This window comes from Cydia splendana, chromosome 22, assembly GCF_910591565.1.
Source record: "Cydia splendana chromosome 22, ilCydSple1.2, whole genome shotgun sequence".
NCBI classification, from domain to species: Eukaryota; Metazoa; Arthropoda; class Insecta; order Lepidoptera; family Tortricidae; genus Cydia; species Cydia splendana.
Window position 1 is genome coordinate 11,738,873 of NC_085981.1, and position 22,095 is coordinate 11,760,967.

At 37.6% G+C, this 22,095-nt stretch overlaps 2 protein-coding genes across 2 annotated transcripts in view; both read right to left on the bottom strand.

Moving 5' to 3' along the window:
- The window catches only part of LOC134801497 (uncharacterized), a 318,534-nt gene that overhangs the window by 283,860 nt on the left and 12,579 nt on the right, over positions 1 to 22,095 (bottom strand). The window contains exons 2-6 of the mRNA XM_063774106.1: positions 15,312 to 15,476; positions 13,842 to 13,895; positions 11,163 to 11,260; positions 9,793 to 9,941; positions 6,789 to 6,900 (exon numbers count right to left, since the gene is read on the bottom strand). Coding sequence (XP_063630176.1) covers positions 6,789 to 6,900; positions 9,793 to 9,941; positions 11,163 to 11,196 — 295 coding nt within the window. The 5' untranslated portion in view covers positions 11,197 to 11,260; positions 13,842 to 13,895; positions 15,312 to 15,476. The remainder of the gene's footprint in view (positions 1 to 6,788; positions 6,901 to 9,792; positions 9,942 to 11,162; positions 11,261 to 13,841; positions 13,896 to 15,311; positions 15,477 to 22,095) is intronic.
- On the bottom strand, positions 16,867 to 21,437 carry LOC134801395 (uncharacterized). Its single transcript, XM_063773928.1, has 2 exons — positions 20,913 to 21,437; positions 16,867 to 20,851 (listed from the first exon to the last, which is right to left on the bottom strand). The coding sequence occupies exon 2, from the start codon at positions 20,745 to 20,747 to the stop codon at positions 17,289 to 17,291; it is 3,459 nt and encodes a 1,152-aa protein (XP_063629998.1). The 5' UTR covers positions 20,748 to 20,851; positions 20,913 to 21,437; the 3' UTR covers positions 16,867 to 17,288.

The window sequence follows — 22,095 nt, forward strand, 5'->3', positions numbered from 1 at the left end:
AATACAACATAAACACACGCTGTTTTGGTCATCGGATAGAGCTGATGCTGAACCCTGGTTGTACCTAGCGGAACTCAGGTTTGGTGCAACATAGGCACACGCTGTTTTGGACACCCGATTCGTTATGATGAGCACATGGTAGAGCATTACCCAAGATAGCTGATGCTGAACCCTGGTAGTACTTATTGGAACTCAGGTTTGGTGCAACATAGACAAACGCTGTTATGGTCATCTCTCGTCGCGTCAAACTGCTGTCAAGAAAATTTCATATCTTGGCCGCTGCCGATCACCACTTCTCGAGTTGACTACGGATTTGCCGTGTAATAATTTTCTTGTACTTTGAACATTAATATATCCTGCTTATTAATCGAAAAATGAAATATGTACCTATACTTATGCGCCACGGCGACAATTATTCAAACTTGGATACGCGTGTGGAAATTTTGCAATTTGTTTGTTCACATGCGTTATGTCCAGGATACTTGTGTTAGTCTAAGAATAAAATAATTATCATTCAACGTTGTAGTTTTATTTTGTAACTTTTTCCTTATCCAGACTTTCTCGTCGCTCAGCTACAATATTTTTTCGAATTCCGTAGATTCATTTCCAATGTGCTCGATAGTCGTGTGAGGCACGAAATCTGTGAATTTTTTCGCTAGGATCAATATTAAAAAAAATTATTGTAGGGAGAAAATAAATTCTAAGGTCCCCTTTTTTAGTCATTCGTAAATAACTCGTAAACGATGGCCAATAGCAAAAAATGTTTTATTACATGAATAATTCACATAAAATTTCCTACGTCAAAGGTCATTCAAACTTTTTCGCTAGAATCTTAATATTATAGGTGTTTAATATTGATCCTAGCGAAGCGATCCTAGCATCTACTTTTTTTCGCTAGGATCAATATTAAAAACCTATAATATTAAGATTCTAGCGAAAAAGTTTGAATGACCTTTGACGTAGGAAATTTTATGTGAATTATTCATGTAATAAAACATTTTTTGCTATTGGCCATCGTTTACGAGTTATTTACGAATGACTAAAAAAGGGGACCTTAGAATTTATTTTCTCCCTACAATAATTTTTTTTAATATTGATCCTAGCGAAAAAAAGTAGCACTTATTTTATAAGAAATCTGAAACAGATTATTTACGTAAAACATATTTTTTGCTGTGGGCTACCGTTTACGAATTATTTACGAAAAACTAAAAAAAATAAGCGATTGTTGAACAAATTATAAGTAACCTTCCCACCTTCATATGAGATCACTCTGACCCACGCTTAATATTATTTTTTATTTCCCATTTGTCAACAGATTTGTATAATAAACTATATATTTTTTTAAACGTAATAAGTGTAGCTTTACGACAATATTTTTTGTTTTCAGATTCCTGCAACACTTTAAATAAAAAATTGGTATTAATTATAAATAAATGAAAAATACGTTTTTTAGTCTTTTCTACTTTATCCTTTTTTTTTGTTAGTAAGTGCATTGTTTTTGTTTTAAAAATAAATTCCTCATCCTTAATTTATCCGAAAATGATATATCACATGCCCTAAGGTATAGTTTTAGAGAAATGTTGCTCCAAGTGAAGCGCGGCAGCGTCGAACTTCCCCTCCTCCCCCGCACTAAATGAAAAGTGGCTCTCGATGTCTTCCGGTCTGTATCTGCTAAAGACCAGCTAAGAATAAACTGTGCCAAGTTTCAGCACAAAGTCACAAAATGCAAGGTGTCGTGCACTAACAAACCAGCTACTGAGATAGTCCATTGGTTGGAAAGCATGTTCGAAATTTAAACTTATTTGCATTATAATAAGGTTGTATTTTGTATATGTTTTTCTCTCTCATACTTATAGTAGGCTATTCAGAAAAAAAATTAAATATCCCACAAAAGTAAGTAAGTAGAATTAAACTTTGTATCAAAGACATAAGTCATAAATTTCAATGCCAAAGTTTTAAGTAAGGATCTTTCTCGCTAAAAATACTTCCTAATATGAAGACCAGTGTAAGCATCAGTTAGCTAGCCCTAAGCAACCAAAGATCAGGCTGCAGTTGAAAAACTAATAAAGAGAAAGTTAACCTGATAATTTTTCCGCCGTCTTCATGCTTGTTTTGGTTGCATATTGACTGGTCAGCTGCCTGTTAGCTATAGTTTTCGCGAAAATCGCCAGGACAGAGGTGAACATTTTTGTATGAAAACTTGCAACTATAAATGCATTTTTTATCGAAACTACTGCACTCTAAAATGAAGTCAAAATCAGTCCATCGACTCAATTGTTTGCAAGCTTTCTAATGGTACCTCACACGATTCTTACAATCATATACAGGGTGGAAAGGCACGACGATCCTTCCCGGAAGTATTAGGTCGTTTAAGTGATACAGAGACTATTGGTAATGGTAAGAATCGTTAATTAAGTATAAAATAAAAATTGCAAAAATACTACTTTTTAACTGTGGTGATAACCCTATAGCATGTGCACATGACGGCTAGATTAAGGATCTCCGTCGGGAAAGCTCGGGACTTTACACTTTTTTCCGATCGTTGACAGTATCGCAATGATGTATGAATGACGCATAAATGTCAAATAAATCAAATGCATGCAAAAATATTACAAACAATTTTATTACTTTCTTAGATAATTACTTTTTTCCAATATTTAATACTATCTTCTTTTCACATACGGTGTTCAAATGTACCTCCGTGTATTACAACGCCGCCGCAGCCCGTACCCGAGTATGTCGATGCACATGCGATATAGTGTATGCTCTTCGTCATTTATCCTCCGCAGAAAGCACCAATTAGCCTTTGTCTCATTTCGTCCGCAGTTTCACATTCCGTTTGGTTTGGTACACCATATCTTTTACACAGCCCCACAAATTTAAATAGCCACGAGCATCTAACATTTTTATTTGAAGAATATGACATTCAATAAGTATAGTTCAATGAAAATTTAATTTCAAACATCAGACGTCTTGTCTATTTCCTATCACGCAAGAAGGTTTGTTAGTTTGGTATTGAAGAAGTATTTATTCTTGATTTATTCTTAGTATTTCATTTTTGCAAGTTCATTTGGTGCAACTAACACAACCTACATGTATTTTTTTATTATTTTAAATAGTTTCCAGTTATTCGAAAATAATTTTGTGAAACGTGTTAAGAAACTAAAACCTTTTTATCAGTCAAGGAAACCAGAGATATTTATAAGACGATTGCGTACTTTTGAGTGGTTGTCAATGTCACCATTTGAACTGTCGTTGTAAACAATGTTGTGGTTAGTATTATTAATATTAAGGAATAACATAACTATTTCATTCAAGTATTGAACAAGTGGAACCACTAAGAAAGCGAAAATCCTGCAATGATTCTTACCGTGCTGTAAGCAGACCTAAAAATGGTTAGATGGCAACAAATTAGCATAATTTCCTGTCGAATACTGATTGTTTACAAGTAAGTTCATTGACCCTGTCACCTGTTAGGGTTAGAACAAAGTAGTTTTTTGCGTGGATGTTTAAAAGGTCATAATTTAGAAACGGTTGCCCATATTAACATAGTTTCTATGGAGAAAATATAGAGCTTAGGCTAAACTATCTCCCATTTCCGGAAAGGATCGTCGTGCCTTTCCACCCTGTATATAAAATCGAAAAACCAGAACGGGATAAAAAACGAGCGAAGAAGCGAGATGGCCCTTACAAATTTCTAAAAAAGTTTTTGACACGTATCTCGAATACGACGCACGTATGATAAGAAAAAACTGTTTAAATCTATTATCTAAATATGAGAATAGAACTAGAGCATAAAAACTATCGCTTTCGATGCGTATTTAATTTACAATAAGCAAAAGAAAATATCATAACTATCTTCATTTTACGATGATCGACCATTTTCGGCAACTCTCGGTTAGTTTCGTTTCGGTGGTGGTACAGACAAAATTATTTGATGTGGTGCTACAGACATACCCAATGTTTATGTTTGTCATGTTGGTATACAGTTATTGCGGCGTTTTATTACACGAAGTAAAATAAAAAGTGCTGTCAACCTCAACCTTAGTCTATAACCATACGAGTGACTTATGAGTTATGCCATAAATGACTTATCAATCAAATTAGTATTATCGTATGATTATCGTGTTAATAATTTGTATTTTATTGTTTTAAATTTCTTTTTGAGTTATATTATTCAGATTGACTTTCACGGCTACAGCAAACATTGCCATTCGTCCGGGGAACGGGCTGCCGAGATGGACCAAAAATACAAAGTTGATAGCAAGTTCAAGGGATGGTGCCCGTAATAATGTGTGTGTGTGTGATAATTATACTTTAATGACTTTACAGATATAACCAATTCGGGAACTGTTTTCTCGCGTAATACGATACGACTCGACCAGGTAGGATTTTTTTCACAAATATCTGAACAATGTAAATTATAATGTAGTTAAAGTGCATGCTCAGATATTTTAGAGCTCAAGGGTTGCTCAAGATATGCTCAACCTCGGCCATGGCGACTGGCGAGAGCTATCGCAAGACCGGGAAACATGGCGTGATCTGGTGTCGGAAGCCAGGACTCATTTTCGGTCGTTGCGTCACCGTAGCCGTAGTAAGTAATATCAATATCCAGACAGGGAAATGGGGACTATTTACGTTTGTATGAAAATGCGATTTATGGGCGGTGGTCGTACATATTCGTCTTAAGGCGGAAATTAATCTAATGAACGTTTTTTCAATTGGGCTTATAAAAATAAATAATAATTTTGGGTTAGCATTTGAATCACGCATTATAGGGAGGGGCGGGGGGAAGGGTGGCATTTTATAGGGGTTGGTCACCCCTTTCAAACGACACCTGATTTGTGTCTAGGAGACGCGTAGTTTTTTTTTATAAGTGTTTGAAATTACGTGTGACGGAAGTGACGGAACGAAATACAGTGCCAGAGTCACCGTTAGGTACGACGACGAGCGAAGCGAGGAGGAGTGTTAGGTATATTGCGTTCACAACACACCCGACTCGCTGTCAAAAAAGAAATACAGTGGTCAAAAACATGTGTACGGACAAAGTGCTCAAAAATGTTTTTTTTAAAGTCCGAAATTTTCTAAGTCCAAATTGGTTACCATTTCGTACGCTTTGGTTGTATTATTGAACATAACCTCAAAAAATAAAAAAAATATTTACGTGGTAACTATTGATTTCCTAACTTTGGGGATGGGTTCGGGGGGTGTGTAATGATCGATATAAAAATAATTTATATATTTTCTGTAGATATAACAACATTTAATATAATTTCAGAAAATATAATAACTCATTTTGTATAATATACATTTGGTATATTATTAAAATGTTTAATATCATTTTATATAATTATATTTTGATATAACACTCATTTATTATAACGATCATGTGATATAATGCTCATTTATTATACAAGTATTATTATATAAGCATTATTCGGTATAATATAGGCATTTTTATGACGACATATGTAAATGTTTAACGCCTGATACTTTTTTTTTACAGCAAACACGTACAGACTAACAAGTATCGTCAGGCTTCCAATTTGAATCTAAAAAACATTCAATGTTTAATTTAAAAATATATATATATATATATATCAATTTTTCTTTGCAAATTGGGTTATCTTTACCTAATCTAAACTTTTTTCCTTTCTTTTTATATAGGGGTCACAATTCCAACGTAACCTAACCTAGTATTCTGGTAGTGGTTTGTTTGTGTAATGGACGCAATTCTAACCTAACCTAACCTACTTTTCTGGTAGCGGTTCGTTTTGTGTAGGGGTCGCAGTTCTTAACCTAACCTAACCTAGTATTCTGGTAGCGGTTGGTTTTGTGTAGGGGTCGCAGTTCTTAACCTTACCTACCTAGTTATAAATAGCAGTTCGTTATACGTAGAAAGAGTATCGTTTTTTGTAGTGTGTAATAGTAAATGTGGAATTATATGTCTAATACATTATATCAACAAAGATTATAACAATTCTACTTTAGATGAAAATAACTTTATATCATATTCGGTATAGGAAATATGCATTATACTTCAAGAATGTTATGCTAAATGTTATTAGATCAATTAATCATTATATAAAATGATAATATATTAATATATATCATATGAAAATATATTAAGTGTTGTTATATCATTTAATAATTATACTAAATAAGCGTTATTGCAACTGATATTATAATAAAAATGTTTATAGCCATCGATACGCACCCGGGTTCGGGTGGGTTCCTACTCCCTCCCCCCTCCCTATAATGCGTAATTCAAATGCAACCCCATAATTTTATGTTGAAACAAGTTTTAAATAAATACCTACGTAGATGAAAAAATACAATCTTGCCTTTTATCAAATCACATCATTTTTTGAGAAATTTGCGAATTAAGTTATCCAAATATCGGTTACAAATAAGCAGTCCCTATCACAGTTATAAACCCTGGCAGGGTTCAATACATAATAATATCGGTATTTAACTAAACATAAGACAAAGTCTTTATTTCATTTACGCGAGCGGAGCTGCGGGCCCGTCTAGTTGAAAATAAAATTCAGCCTACCCCTCTAACCCCCTAAATTTCCCCCTAAAATCAGAAATAAGCAGTTTTGACTTATTCACATAGTTAGTGATGGTACTTGCCATAACTATTCCAAATTTTAGGTACCTACATCAAACGGTCTTTGAGAAAAACGCATTTAACCGATTTGCAAGACCGAAGTGATCCCATAAGAGCACCGTGAACAAAGTTTTGTACGGTGCTCTAAAAAGGCTATCATAATTTCAATACTGACCGTGCACCAACTTCTTTCGCTCATCCCATGGACCTTCCTCCTCGTCCTTTAATAGCGCCACTATACCATAGTACGTGCGGTCATACTGTTCTTCCCCAAATCCGTAATAGAACTAAAACAAAATAAAACGCCAAATAAAGAATAGGGGGATTAGTCCAAAACAGTGACATGGGGTAAAACAAGGACACGGCAGTTTTTTTTACCCCTTGTCTAACGTGTGTAAACTATCTAAGTAGCCTTAATAATTTCAGTCTGACCAACGCTTTGGTCACTGCTGCCTACCATCTTGGTATACTTAAGTTTATTTATAAGTTTGTCAAAAAAAGTTGAATGACGCGCGTGCCGACGTATAGAAACTAAACAAGGAGAACATTTTAGCGGTGCCTGATATAAAAATTCCGGGTGCATTACATTTGTTATAATTACATTTCATATATTATAGTTTGATATATCGTTATTTTGAATAACGTAATAAATGGCATACTACCGTAATACCTAATTAACGGTATACATAATGTTATTATTGGTATAATGGTCATAAGGTATATTTACACTTCGTCTAATATACATTGCCATAATTATTACATACTCTAAAGCATATTATTTGTTATAACAAGTGACATCACATAATTATTCATGTAGCATAATAGTTGCATGACATAAATGGGTTAGGTTAGGTTGGAACTGCGACTCCGCACAAACGAATAATTACCTAACAAAAGGAGGGTTAGGTTAGGTTAGAACTTTGACCCTCCGTAGAATAAAATTTTCTATCAAAAAAGTGGTTTAGGTTAGGTTTGAACTGCGGCCCTCGCAGAACGAAAACCGTGAAAAATAGGTTAGGTTAGGTTAGAACTGCGACCTCCCTAGAATAACATAGCTAGCAAAAGCAGTAGGCCTGCGTACTAGTTATAAAAAGTATGTAAAACTTTACAGTATCAGTAAATGAAATATGACAAAAAATGTTATACGATATATGTATTTATACTTGATAAAATTGTATGAAGTATTACGTTATACAAAAATATAATATAACAAATGTCGTTATAAAACATGTCTATATACTATTTGAAAATTATATTACATTAGACATTATATCAATGACAGTTTAGATGAAATCACTATATAATAAAGGAAACGTATAATAAAAATTACATTATAACATACAATAATATATCAAATGGCGTTATAACAAATGTATGATAGTTTTTTTATAATTATATTAAACATTACACACCCAAAAATTCCATATAATTCATCACTGTACCAATTTGTCGTACGTTGACGTACCTAAGTACCTACAAATTGTATTTTTATTGCGATTATGTGATTATGGGGTGAGTAGGGACAAAACTGACATTCAAACCTCGATAAAACTTTATTTTTACATGTGGCAAACTGATTTTTATACATAATAAATATTCCGGTCGTTTGAATTGAATTTTTTTATGATTTTGTGTAGTTCAATTTCATAACTTTAAAGATAAATACGAAATATTAGGAAATCCCAGCTCACCCGTAGCGTAGTAGGGGTCAGGAGGGATTTCCTACTAAGGTGAGTGTTGAAAATTGTTGGATCGATACTTTGGGATTATGAACATTATAATAGCTTGATTTGTTATTAGAATATATAATTTTCGTAGGAGTAGCCTGTAAAAACCATCTCACCACTCTGTTATCCCTCCTCACCCCATTTATAACCCAACTGCCCTCGTAATCCCTATTCACCCCAGTTTTACGGTATACTGTAAACTATTTATTTTAAAATTACAAAAAATATATATTCAAAATGAGGTCTTTCATTTGATATGTGACACAATATAGTTTAAATAACATTTTGTTTTCTCATTTACTCCCCAAAAGTGGCCTCCATGTTTAAAATTCATTTGTTTACCTACGTAGGTTGTCCGTCTTTGGGTCACGAATTTACACATGTGTACCAAATTTCAACTTATTCGTCCAGTACTGTTGGAGAAAATGGGCTGTGACAGACGGACAGACAGACAGAGAGACAGACGAGACGTACGAGTAATCCTATAAGGGTTCCGTTTTTTCCTTTTAAGGTACGGAACCCTAAAAATGGGCCCATAAAGTGTGTACCTACTGGTCGGGACCCTGAAGAACTTAACGAGTTCCATTTGATTGATTTTTTTAGTAACATAATGGGCAAAATCGGGTATAGGATTTAATATACACTGTTATGGACAAGGCATGGGATAAAACCGGACAAAATAGAGATTTATATGTTGATTGTTTTTGTCCACGTATGATAATCTAAATAGTGATCAGACTAATAGTTAATTAAGTCAATTACACAGAGACTAGTAAAGTTCGTAGATTTTAATAAAACTAAGATTTTTGTTAACTTTTCCCTTAACGTCACGGTTCTATCCCACTTTCACTTTAATATTTGTTTGTACACCTGTAAAGGTAGAGTCTTGGCGAGTCCGTGAAATATTGTTACAATAGTAATTACTGGCAATGTAACCCATTTCTCAAAAAGCAATAAAGATTATGATTATGATTATGATTATGATTTTCCCCTACAGTAATATTCTTCGATAAAATGTAATTTGATTGGCTTAAACGTCGTGTACAGTCACCACACGGTATTGTTATTACATTATTACAGGTTGAACCGCTCTTTAAGACGGAGTGCAATTTGTATGGGAAGTGCACGCCGACTGCACACCAACTGCAACGTCGGCGTGCAGTTCTCATACAAGTTGCAGTCGGGTTGCACTCCGTCTGTACCGGCCCTAAGATATAGAGGAGTCGTGTGGTTTGGAAAGTATATATTATTTTATAAACAAGTGCAAGAACATGAGAGTTACGCCGATGGTGAATAGGAATCTACTGACGGCCTGATTCTAATTTTAATATACGTCAAAATTTAGATCTAGATCCGATCCATATCGTATTTAGATCAAATTTTTGGCGTATATGAAATAAGAATCAGGCCGTTAGTATAAGGTGTTTCTACGTGAAGCGTCACGCCACCTACCATCCTCTTAAATCTGGAACCGATACTCCTGCTCCGCGCGAGCACGATCCAGCACGGTCCTCTCGTCGCTATTTTCATGTCAATGAACCCCGACGTGGTCACGGGGAACCACGTTACATTCTCATTCACCGCTGACTCGGTGTACACCGCTGCAACAACACTTAACTTGAAGCAACTGTACTATCAGAAAGCAGAAGGCCTATCGCGTACATCGAATATCGTAAATTTCGAGTAACTATCTCGTTTACTCCAGTTAAGGCGAAATAAGTGACATAGATAGTTGCTCGAAATTTCCGATATTAGCATGCATTATTCGCACTAGGTTGAGCCTGTAACAGGAGCAATGAGCTATAAACTACTTAAACTGTAAAGTGTAGACTGTATTTAGAACTGAACTCCTCAAACTGACTAACATTTGTCCCTTCAAGTGGCGCCAGCGAAAACGCGAAAAGTAGTCAAGTAGCGCCGCGGATTTGCTCAAAAGCAGTCACGTGGCGGGGCCCCGGTGGGTGGTCAGCGCAGATTAAGAGAATTTAACAAAATCGTCGATTTAAGCTTTTCTATGTTTGAAAGTATATTAAATCACATATCGTTATAACAAGCGTTAATTACGCTATTTGAATATAGCAATTAAATTATTATAATGTTTATACATTTGGCCAGACCTAATCGAACTCCGCTCCGGAAGAATGACGGTATGTTATCCTTGTCTAAGTCGCTACCTAATTTTGGGCGTTAGAAGAGCGTTACTATACTTAAATGCGTTCAATTTCACCTCTAAATACGGCAACACCGAGGCAACACCTCATTAACCACTGACTGGTGGCCGACAGTTTACTGGTTTTCGCATTGATCCGTGAGTGGTGGGCCGCCAGTTTACTACTTTTCGATCCAACCATTAACTGGTTGACCACCACTTGAAGGGTTAAGCGACTTTAAAAAGAAATCTGGAGTTTTGATTGTTAGTACACCTTAAAGTTGATATAAAGACGCAATGTATTAGTAGGTACTGCGGTACTCACTGACAGTGCCGTGCCTGCAGCTGGCGACGTGCTCGTCGCAGGTGTGGTAGGCGATGAGGTCGTGGTTGAAGGTACTGCGGTACTCACTGACAGTGCCGTGCCTGCAGCTCGCGACGTGCACGGCGCAGGTGTGGTAGGCGGTGAGGTCGTGGTTGAAGGTACTGCGGTACTCACAGACAGTGCCGTGCCTGCAGCTCGCGACGTGCACGGCGCAGGTGTGGTAGGCGGTGAGGTCGTGGTTGAAGGTACTGCGGTACTCACTGACAGTGCCGTGCCTGCAGCTGGCGACGTGCTCGTCGCAGGTGTGGTAGGCGATGAGGTCGTGGTTGAAGGTACTGCGGTACTCACTGACAGTGCCGTCCCGGCAATTCGCGTCTTGCATTTCGCAGAAGTTTTCAAATGTATGATGTGCGGTCAAATCATGATTGCCTGCACATATTTTTTCCCTGCAACACTCAAACAATCACTACCCTGCTTAGCCTAGTTGCTATAGTTGGGCTCATACCAGAATTGCCAGATTGACTTTGCAGTTAGCCCGAGTATATTACATAAGTATCTATCTAATCTATCTATATATAATACCTTTAACCGAGCAATTCTTGTTTATTTATTTATATGTTTATTTATTTATATATATGTCGCAGTACGATAGATAAAGCCGTAATATAGTTATAACCCTAGGGATATAATTATATGTCGTAACATAGTTATACGAAAGCGATTCATTACTATCTTACTAGGAATATAACTATAATACGTCTTTAGTTTAGTGATATAGTTATATTACTGGATTAAGTTTAGTGAAATAATTGTAGGTAGGAGTGCGGCGGTGCGGCGGAGGTATAGTTATATCCGTAGGGATATAGTTATATGCCGTATAGTACGTATTATAATCATTTTCCTAGTAAGATAGTAATTGTAGGTAGGAGTGCGGCGGTGCGGCGAAGGTCTAGTTATATCCCTAGGGATACAGTTATATGCCGTATAGTACGTATTATAATCATATTCCTAGTAAATTAGTAATATCTTACTAGGAATATAACTATAATACGTTTCTAGTTTAGTAATATAGTTATTTTACTGGATTATGTTCAGTATTATAATTGTAGCAGTGTAGTGCGGGGGTGCGGCGGAGTCGGCGGCGGGGGGGTAAATATACTTACTGTTTTCTTTGATTCCCTGGCAGATTTATAACCATTTAACCACATTAGTTTAGTCAAATACCGTATTATAATCATATTCCTAGTAAGATAGTAATATCTTACTAGGAATGTGATTACAATACGTATTATACGGCATATAACTATATCCCTACGGATATAACTATACCTCCGCCGCACCGCCGCACTCCTACCTACAATTATTTCACTAAACTTAATCCAGTAATATAACTATATCACTAAACTAAAGACGTATTATAGTTATATTCCTAGTAAGATAGTAATGAATCGCTTTCGTATAACTATGTTACGACACATAATTATATCCCTAGGGTTATAACTATATAACGGCTTTATCTATCGTACTGCGACATATATGTATATTTCGGGGATCTCGGAAACGGCTCTAAGATTTCGATGAAATTTGCTATATGTGGGTTTTCGGGGGCGATAAATCGATCTAGCTAGGTCTTATCCCTGGGAAAACGCGCATTTTTGAGTTTTTATATGTTTTACGAGTCAAGCCCGGTCTCCCAGATATTATTATTGAATAAACATAGCGACTTAGCGATTACCTATTGAAATAACTATGTATTATATCTGCGCCTCCAATGTAAAAGGGTTAAACTCGAGTTTGTCCAAATTACAAATTTTGCCAGTAAAAGGTTTATTTCATGAAACTACATCTTTTGTGCTGACACCCACTGCCCTATGACTTCTAATTGCTGAGATATCGATTGTGCAAAAGGATTAAACTTTGCCAAAAATCACAACCATTATGTTCAAAACGATTTATTTTTATATAATCTCGTTTAAAAAATTTGTTACTTAAGAATCGTGTTACGAACGATGGTTAAATTAAAGTTTAATCTTAGTGAATAAAATACATTTCAAGAAACATTTCGTGTAAAGAAATCTAAATTCACTTAGATCTATTTCAACTACCGAGTCTAGTTCGTGAATGACGGTAAAACTTAAGTTTTTTTATTATTCACAAACATTTTTAAGACGTCATGATGTGTAAAGGGATATAAATAATTTACTTTGACCGTTTTTCACCATCTAGTTTCGCTAAATTGAGTTAATGATTATGGTTAATGTTCACTTAGATTCCTTTCCGTATATTTTTTTAGTAACAATAACAAAACAAAGATGGGGAAGTAAGACAAACAAGTACAACTGCCCTGTTGTCAGTACAACACTACTATAGTACAACATTACTCTGTTGAAATTTTGAATGGTTCAGTAACCATTAACAATTTCAACAGAGTAATTAAGTATATTAAATCACTCTTTAATTACATTGATATTATTCTTTTTGGTTTGTTTTTTTTACCATCAATCTACAAAAAATGCAATATTTAGTTCCCAAAATGGTTTCTTTACACAATACAAAAGTTCAAAAAGATTTTAGCAACACTAGAGAAAGTGCAGTTTAACCTTTTCACACATTCATAATTTTTGTGAAAAGGGATATAAGTTCTTTTTGAAAGCCAATATTTCCGTTACTTTCACATGTCAGGTTAATTTAAATGACAAATTATAATTCACGACTTAAACTATCTAAACTAAAAACAAAAACCTAATTTTTTAGAAACAATGTAGAGAAAACACGGTTTGAAACGTTTTTCGGCCATGCTGAAAAATTTCATTTTTTGAGTTTAACCCTTTTACACTGGAGGCACAGATATTAAAATAAATTCAAAACGCCTTACGCTATATGCCAAAAAACAAACATGTACTAAAAATGCCTTATCATTTGGGAAAAGAGCTGATACTCTTCAAACTCGGATCTGTTTCTAGCAAACATGTATTTGTTTAAGGGGTAAACTCCCCTCCCCCTCCACCCTCCTCCGCCCCTACTTACTTGCTGAATATACCGCAGTACTCGGTGGTGTTGCAGCGTTCTAACTCCGCCTTCCTGACAAGGAAACACATTTATTCATTACATTTTATTTATACCAAGCAATTCAATTCGTTTATTGCAAAATACTAAACATATGCCACCGATAGTTCATTCTTTCCTAAATTTTTAAATAAAGATGATTGGCTTCTTCAGTCAGCGACAAAATCCTCTATTGAGTTTTTTTTAATGGTAATCGAAGGGCTGATATAGACGGCGCGCGAACTCGCATGCGATTTTAGTTACATTGCGGACTGTTGGTTACGTCCAATTGAACCGACCGATCAAAACCCGCAATAGTATGAAACTCGCATGCGAGTTCTCGCATCGTCTAAAACAGCCCATGTCAATGTCAATTTCAATTGAGTATCGAGAAACAAACTACATATTCTGGTTTAACGATGCTTTTGGATCAAAATATTATAAATAAATAAATAACTATTAGGGGACATCTTACACAGATCAACCTAGCCCCAAACTAAGCAAAGCTTGTACTATGGCTGTTAGGCGACGATATACATACTTATATAGATAACCCAGGACCATCGGCTTCGCAGGCTGGGTCACTACCCACTAGGCCAGACCGGTCGTCAATTATGTAATTGTGATTTATCTCTAATAAATGAATTCAGAAAATACATAAATATAACATGAGATAGATGTAGACCCAGTGCCGGCCCTACATGTATTAGACCCAGAGCCGGTCCTACTTAGACCCAGTGCTTATATATTTTTATTATTAATAGTAAATCATGATTAAGAAAAAGCGCTGGTGGCCTAGCGGTAAGAGCGTGCGACTTGCAATCCGGAGGTCGCAGGTTCAAACCCCGGCTCGTACCAATGACTTTTTCGGAACTTATGTACGAAATATCATTTTGGTATTTACCAGTCGCTTTTCGGTGAAGGAAAACATCGTGAGGAAACCGGACTAATCCCAATAAGGCCTAGTTTCCCCTCTGGGTTGGAAGGTCATATGGCAGTCGCTTTCGTAAAAACTAGTGCCTACGTCAATTCTTGGGATTAGTTATCAAGCGAACCCCAGGCTCCCAAGAGCCGTGGAAAAATGCAGGGATAACGCGAGGAAGAAGAGTAAATCTTGATTAAAATTATATTAACAACAAGGATACAATATAACATTTTATTTATAGATAACAGCAATTTACGCGTTAAAGATATTTTCTAACAAAACTCAGATTACCTGCCGACCAGTGCGGGTACTAGCTGTAGACTGTAGACCTAGTGCCGGTTCTACCACCTGTAGACGCACTCGCCGCCTGCCCTGGATGGCATGGGTGTTCTAGACTCGCGACCGCAGCGACTCCCGCTGTCCAGCCACACCGTCGCGTCGGGCGGTACCACTGTAGATGTAGACCCAGTGCCAGCCCTACCTGTAGACCAAGTGCCGGTCCTACTTAGACCCAGTGCCGATCTTACCTGTACACCCAATCTCCCCCTGGCCAATATTGTTCGAAACCAATATTGGCATGTATATTTGCCCCTTTCGGCCGCAATAGTTCGCCGCTGTCCTCTTGCTCGCTGGACGCCGCTTTGTTGCGAGTTGCATTCTTATTGTCGTTATTTTTGGCATCTCGTCGAACCCTGTAAGAGTGTATGGCAGTATAAGATATAGTTTTTTAGGGCTAGCCAGGATGACAATCGTTTGTCGAGAAACGCTAATTAAAAGTAAAAAGTAGGTATATATTCGCTTCTTGGGAAACATGTCACACCATACAAAATATATATTCTCTCCTTGGGAAACATAGTGACACTATACAAAATGTATATTCTCTCCTTGGGAAACATAGTGACTGTTTAGGCGTTAAGGTTCATTTTGGAGTGAAGGTGTTAGAAGAAATTAAAACAGGTCCATACGCTTATGACTATTTATTGCAACTAAAACAGCGGCCGGTCAACTCATCATAGGTACATATAGGTATGCAGTATGCATGTATAGGTGCGTACGGGTAATCAAAATTCGACTTAACATACCGCCTACCAAAAACAACAGTTTTTAAACTAAGCTCTAGAATGAGTAAGAAAACATTCGTTAACCTAAACCATAAAATAACACTAGGTACATTGTAAACTTTAACCGAAAAGCATAAGTTACGTAAGGCATAAAAATCTAAAGTCGATTAAGTTTACATTAAGAGTTAAGTTAACAAATAACAGTCCTGCAAACTGTGAAACCAAATCATTATAAAAACTATAAGTCTTTACTCAGTACAATAGGTAGGCACAAACTTAAACTACACTATCGGCGCTAATTATTTATACTAAAATATGTAGGTACATTTTATTCGTTAGAAACACAATATCTATCTATGGTCGGGCCTTAGAGAATATTATAATCTCACAAACAAGTTAGCTTGGTGCTAATTACGTGCTACATAACTAGTCAAGCTAGGTACCCACAAATATATACTAACTATTAACCAATAATAATGTTAAGAAATAAACAAAATCCCATCACCCAGCTGCTCGTTTACCTTTGAGAGATATACGTACATATGTTATCCACAATAAGCAAACTACTTTGAATCTTACATTCATAGAAATAAAGTGTAATTTTCCATAGTTCATGTTTTCTAGTTATATCGTCTCGCTTCTAAATAATGTAAATTGAGCAGTTTAACAAAATAATTAAACCAAATAGATTACAAATAGATGAACTAATGATTGTTTAATAACTATTTGTAATGTAATCTCACATATTAGCATGTAACAAGTAGGTAAGATATTATAACACATTTTTACGTACTTACAACTATAAACTTATTTTATTTTACAAAACAACATCTTGTTTGCCAACGTAATTTGATTAGATTCAATTGTAATGGACTGTATGGATTGTTTTAGGTACATTTTACTACAAACTTGATGTTAGCTAAACAGACAATATCTTTAATAAATAATGTTTAGTTTAAGTACGAACATAGAAACTCGTATACCTACATCTTAGATTTTAAAACTATCCAATGAAAATGAACACACTCGAGTATGATTCTTATGCTAACATAATAAGATATCTTTTTGTGTAATGTTTAATGTTGGCGAAATAATACCGGAGTGGTTTATTTGTTAAATAACTATCTAAATCATCCCAACGTTTACAAGTTATGTCTAGGTAAGTATTTAAGTATACTTAGTATATGCATATGTATTGAGATACGCAACGGGAAAGCGATTATCTAATGATCGTTTAACTTTATTCGCGACTAAGTATATGTCTGATTGGGTTGATTAGAGGTTTTGCCTGGTAAGTAAATAAGTAGGTATTTACTTTAAACTTTAATTAGGTGTATTTTAAAAGACTGACCGCCCACCCTGTTATACTCGGGTTTGTACATCTCGATGGTGACATACAAGTATACGGCCTATACTAAAGTCATGGTAAGCGGACACTGTAGCCTAATTATCGGGGTGTTTTGGCAAAAGTACTAATTTAGACAAGGGCCTCTTCAAAAGGTTGTTTCCTTTACACTGCACAGTAACAACACGCACCAGCTGATCAGGTCCTGGATGTAAGGCTGTTATCTTTCCTAATAGCCACTTTGCCGGCGGCATGTCATCCTCCTTGATTACAACGATATCTCCAACAGTTGGCGGATTCACTGTGTCCTGCCACTTGTAACGTTGTTGTAAGGTGTTTAGGTATTCCGCTTTCCATCTTCTCCAAAAATCTTGCGTCTGTTTTTGTATAAGCTGCCATCTGGTCAGCATGTTAACATTTCTATTTTCATAGTTTATATCCGGAACGCTAGTTACCGGTTCTCCGATCAAAAAATGACCAGGTGTAAGTGGATTTAAGGTGTCTAACGTTTCATCTAAATGTGACAAAGGCCTTGAATTACAACAAGACTCAATTTGAGCCAGCTGAGTTGCCATCTCTTCGTATGTCAGCTTTGAGGTGCCATTAACACGATTTAGATGCCTTTTTACCGAGCGTACGCCAGCTTCCCAAAGTCCACCAAAGTTGGGAGCCTTCGGGGGAATAAAATGCCAGGTTGTGCCATCATTGGCTAATAGTTCCGCTATTTCCTTAGTTACACTTGAGTTGCTTTTTGCGAACATATCTCTTAGCTCTTTGTCGGCTTTTACAAAATTAGTCCCGTTGTCGCTCCAAAGATGTAAGCAGCGGCCTCTTCTGGCAACAAATCTACGGAAAGCTGCAATGAAAGCTTGTGCTGTGAGGTCCGTCACAGCCTCCAAATGTATCGCTCGGGTGGACATGCAGATGAAAAGACAAATATATCCCTTTGTCGACGTGTGACCGCGACCCTTCGATGTCCTCAACTGCACAGGTCCTGCGTAGTCTACTCCACTGTTAAGGAACGCACGATGAGGCGTAACCCTCGGGGCGGGCAACTGGCCCATCAGTTGCTGTTGAGTTTTAGCCTTTTCCACAATACATGTCCTGCAACTGTGGGTAACTTGTCTGACAGCTGCCTTTAGACTAATAATCCAATATTTGCTTCTAATGTATGTCATCATAGCCAGTATGTCTCCGTGCAATGTTCTGAGATGCGCTTCTTTTATCAGCAGTTTTGTGATATGTTGCTTACTGGGAATGATGATAGGGTGTTTTGCTTGTTCTGCTATGGAAGAGTTGTTAAGGCGGCCACCGACCCTCAACAGACCACGTTCATCTAAGTATGGAGTCAGCGTGATTAAAGAACTCTTTGCCTTAATTTTACCATTCTTTTTCAGGTCTTTAATTTCATCTTCATATATCGAATATTGGTAGTATCTTATACATCTCATTTCTATTTCTTCCATTTCAGCTGCTGTCAAATAATCTTCTCGACTTGTCTTATTTTTCCAGTTTATAAATCTTCGGCATTGAGCTAGTACTCTCTTCAACTTTGTCAAGGATGAGAACCTTTCCCAGATAGGAGTGTCACCTAGGTTAATGTGAAACGTCTTCTTCATTTCTAAACTTGTTGGTAGAATGTCAACTCTAGTGAACTCAGTATCTCTGTCTTTCAGCCACTCTGGTCCAGTCCACCATAGTCCATTATCTACTATTTCTCTTGCTCTGATTCCTCTAGAGGCCAGATCAGCAGGGTTGTCTCTTGACTGAACATGTCGCCATCTGTCATTGTCAATTATTTGTATGATTTCTGAGACTCTGTTGCCCACAAAAACTTGCCATCGGCTTGGCTGAGACTGTAACCAGGCTAGGACCACCATCGAATCTGTCCAGGCATATGTCTTCTCCATCGGTATCTTCAGTAAGTTGGAGAGCTCATGCAATAGTTTTGCAAGCAAGACTGCTGCGCACAGTTCTAATTTCGGGATACTCAACTGCTTCAGTGGCGCCACTTTTGTTTTCGCTGCTATCATTGTAATATGGACTTCGTCATTCTGATCAACGACTCTCACATAAGCTACTGCGGCGTAGGCCACTGATGATGCGTCAGCGAACCCATGCAGTTGTATATCCTTGCAGCCTGCTGTGATTTTCATCCACCGTGGGATTCCTATCATTTGCAGCTCGTTCAGCTCATCTCGGTAAGTAAACCATTCGTTAACTATTTCTGCGGGCAGTTCTTCATCCCATCCATAGTTGCAAAGCAATAATTTCTGTATCATGACCTTCGCTGTTATGACGACTGGAGCCAGCCATCCTAAGGGATCGAAGAGACTCGCCACATCCGATAATACTAACCTTTTTGTTACAGGATTCCTGAGTTCCGGTAAGTTCACAGTAATCTTAAAGGTGTCTTCGTTCCTGTCCCAGGTAAGTCCAAGTATCTTTATTACCTTATCTAGCTTTATTTCTAGACTGTTCACTGTTTCTTTACTGTCACTAACCTCTTGTAAGTACTTTAACAACTCCTCAGAGTTGCTTGACCATTTTTGCATGTGAAAGCCCCCTGCTTTTAATAACTTATTAACTTCATTACATATTACTTTCATTTCAGATAAGTCTTCATGGCCAGTCATCAAGTCGTCCATGTAGAAGGAGTCCTTGACCACTGCTGCGCCTCGTGGATACCTTTCAGATTCATCGTCAGCGAGTTGAAGAAGCGTTCGTACTGCTAACCAAGGTGCCGCAGCGGTCTCAAAAGTGACTGTTAACAGCTGATAACTTTCCAAGATGCCAGAAGCTTCATCTCGCCACACTATCCGCTGTAAATCGGTATGGTTGTTTGTCATTTTTACTTGACGATACATCTTAACTATATCGCCTACCACACAGATTTTGTGACATCTCCAGCGAATGATAAGGCTGCGTAGATCAGGTTGCAAGGTAGGTCCCACTAGCATGCTGTCATTTAAGGATCTACCGTTGGAACCCTTCGACGACGCATCGTATACTATCCTTACCTTTGTAGTGTCCTTATCCTCACGAATTACAGGGTGGTGGGCTAGGTAAATAGCTTCCCTTTCATCTTCCTTCTCTACCTTCTTCATATGCCCTAAATTCAAATATTCATTGATGACCTTTGTGTATTCTTCTTTCAGTTTGCCATTTCTCTGGAACTTTCTTTCTATTTGTTGGAACCTAGTAATTGCTTGTTGCTTTGTTTCACCACAAAGCTTTATTGTTTCTTCTTTAGTTTGTTTCAGGGGCAGATGCACTTCATACCTTCCTGTTTCATCCCTTACCGTTGTATTTTTGTAGATTTCTTCACAACTTTCTTCCTCCTTAGACCAAGCTTTCTTGGTTGTGTAAAGTTCTGTTTCCAATTCCCAGAATTTTCTTAGTAGATTGTTATCTTCCTCGACCTGTCTTGTGATGTGAAAACTCCTGACATTATGAGACCTGCTTGATTTTACCTCAATATCACCTGACAAGATCCACCCGAGACGGGTGTGCTGCGCGATTACGTCGCCTGGCCCCCTAATCAAACCATTGTCCATTATCTTAGCATAGATTTTCGCACTAAGTAAAATATCTATCCTACCTGGTACGTTGAAGGTGGGGTCAGCCAGTTGTATATCCTTAAGCTGTGGCCAAGTATAACCTCTAATTTCCCTTTCAGGTAACAAACGCGTTATAGACCTCAACACATATGCATTGTTTACATTAAATGAGAAATTTGTATCATATCTAGACGTAATCTGTAAATCTACTAAGTGCTTAAGAGATGTGCGATTACCTTCACCAACACCAAACATGACGCCGCTGATCTCGTTTTTCTTTAAACCTAATAAATCGACGACTCTTGATGTTACTAGTGACACCTCTGAACCTGGATCAATGAGCGCACGGAAGACGTGTGACTGACCTGAACTCGATGTGACGTCTACCAGTGCTGTGGCTAACCATATATTCTCATCAGGCTGTTCTCCGCTTGCCACATGCGCTGTGACCTTGGTGACAAACTTTTCTTCGTTTGTGTGAGCAGGCGGATCCTCTTTCGTTGCAGTTGTAACCTGTTTGTCTTCACTTACTGTCTTCTTCTCTCTATGTAATAAGGAGTGGTGTTTTCTCTTGCAGATTTGACATGTCGTGCGTTGTTTGCATTTAAACACAGTGTGATTAGGTATGAGGCAATTAAAGCACAAGTTGTTGCCTTGAACGTAGCTGTATCTCTCTTCAATAGGTAGCTTGCTGCAGGCGATTAAGGTGCAAGTAAAAGATCTTGATGTACGTATAAAATAGGGATTTAATATCCGAAACTGATACAAGGGTTTGAAGGGTTGATTTAAATAGTATGTAAGACGCGTGCGGCGTTGTGGCTGCCGCTGGAGCTAATGGAGTGTGGTGGGGTCCGTACCCCGCGCGCCCGCGCCCCGCGCGGTGTCTTGTTGTCGTAGACATGCTGGGGGGCCGTTGGAGGAAGCTGAGGGGTCGGTAGTACTGGCTGGCGCTGAAGCTTCTTCCAACATCTCATCATTGTCATCAGGGAGGGGGCACACCTTATTTAGTGCCCGTCGTTCGATCCCTCTGATGGTTCTAAAATCGCCTACCCTGGCGATTCCGTCCTTGCCATAGTATAGTCGATGGACACGTGCAAGTTTCCATCTCATGGGAGGTAGGTTATCCTCTTGGAACACTACCATAGCGCCTTCCTTGAGATCTCTGTAGGGATGTCTCCATTTTGTTCGTTTTTGTAGCTCTGAGAGGTACTCGTTTTTCCACCTCTTCGCAAAACTGTCACGCAGGGACTCGAGCAGCTGATAGCGCGTCTTTATGCCCTTTCCGGATGCAGCAGGAGGGGACGCCAGCGAAGTCAGGGGACGCCCGATGAGGAAGTGCCCTGGT

Excerpts from the sequence above, each read along its gene's own strand:
- LOC134801395 (XM_063773928.1), bottom strand. The coding sequence starts at position 20,747 with ATGGACAATGGTTTGATTAGGGGGCCAGGCGACGTAATCGCGCAGCAC.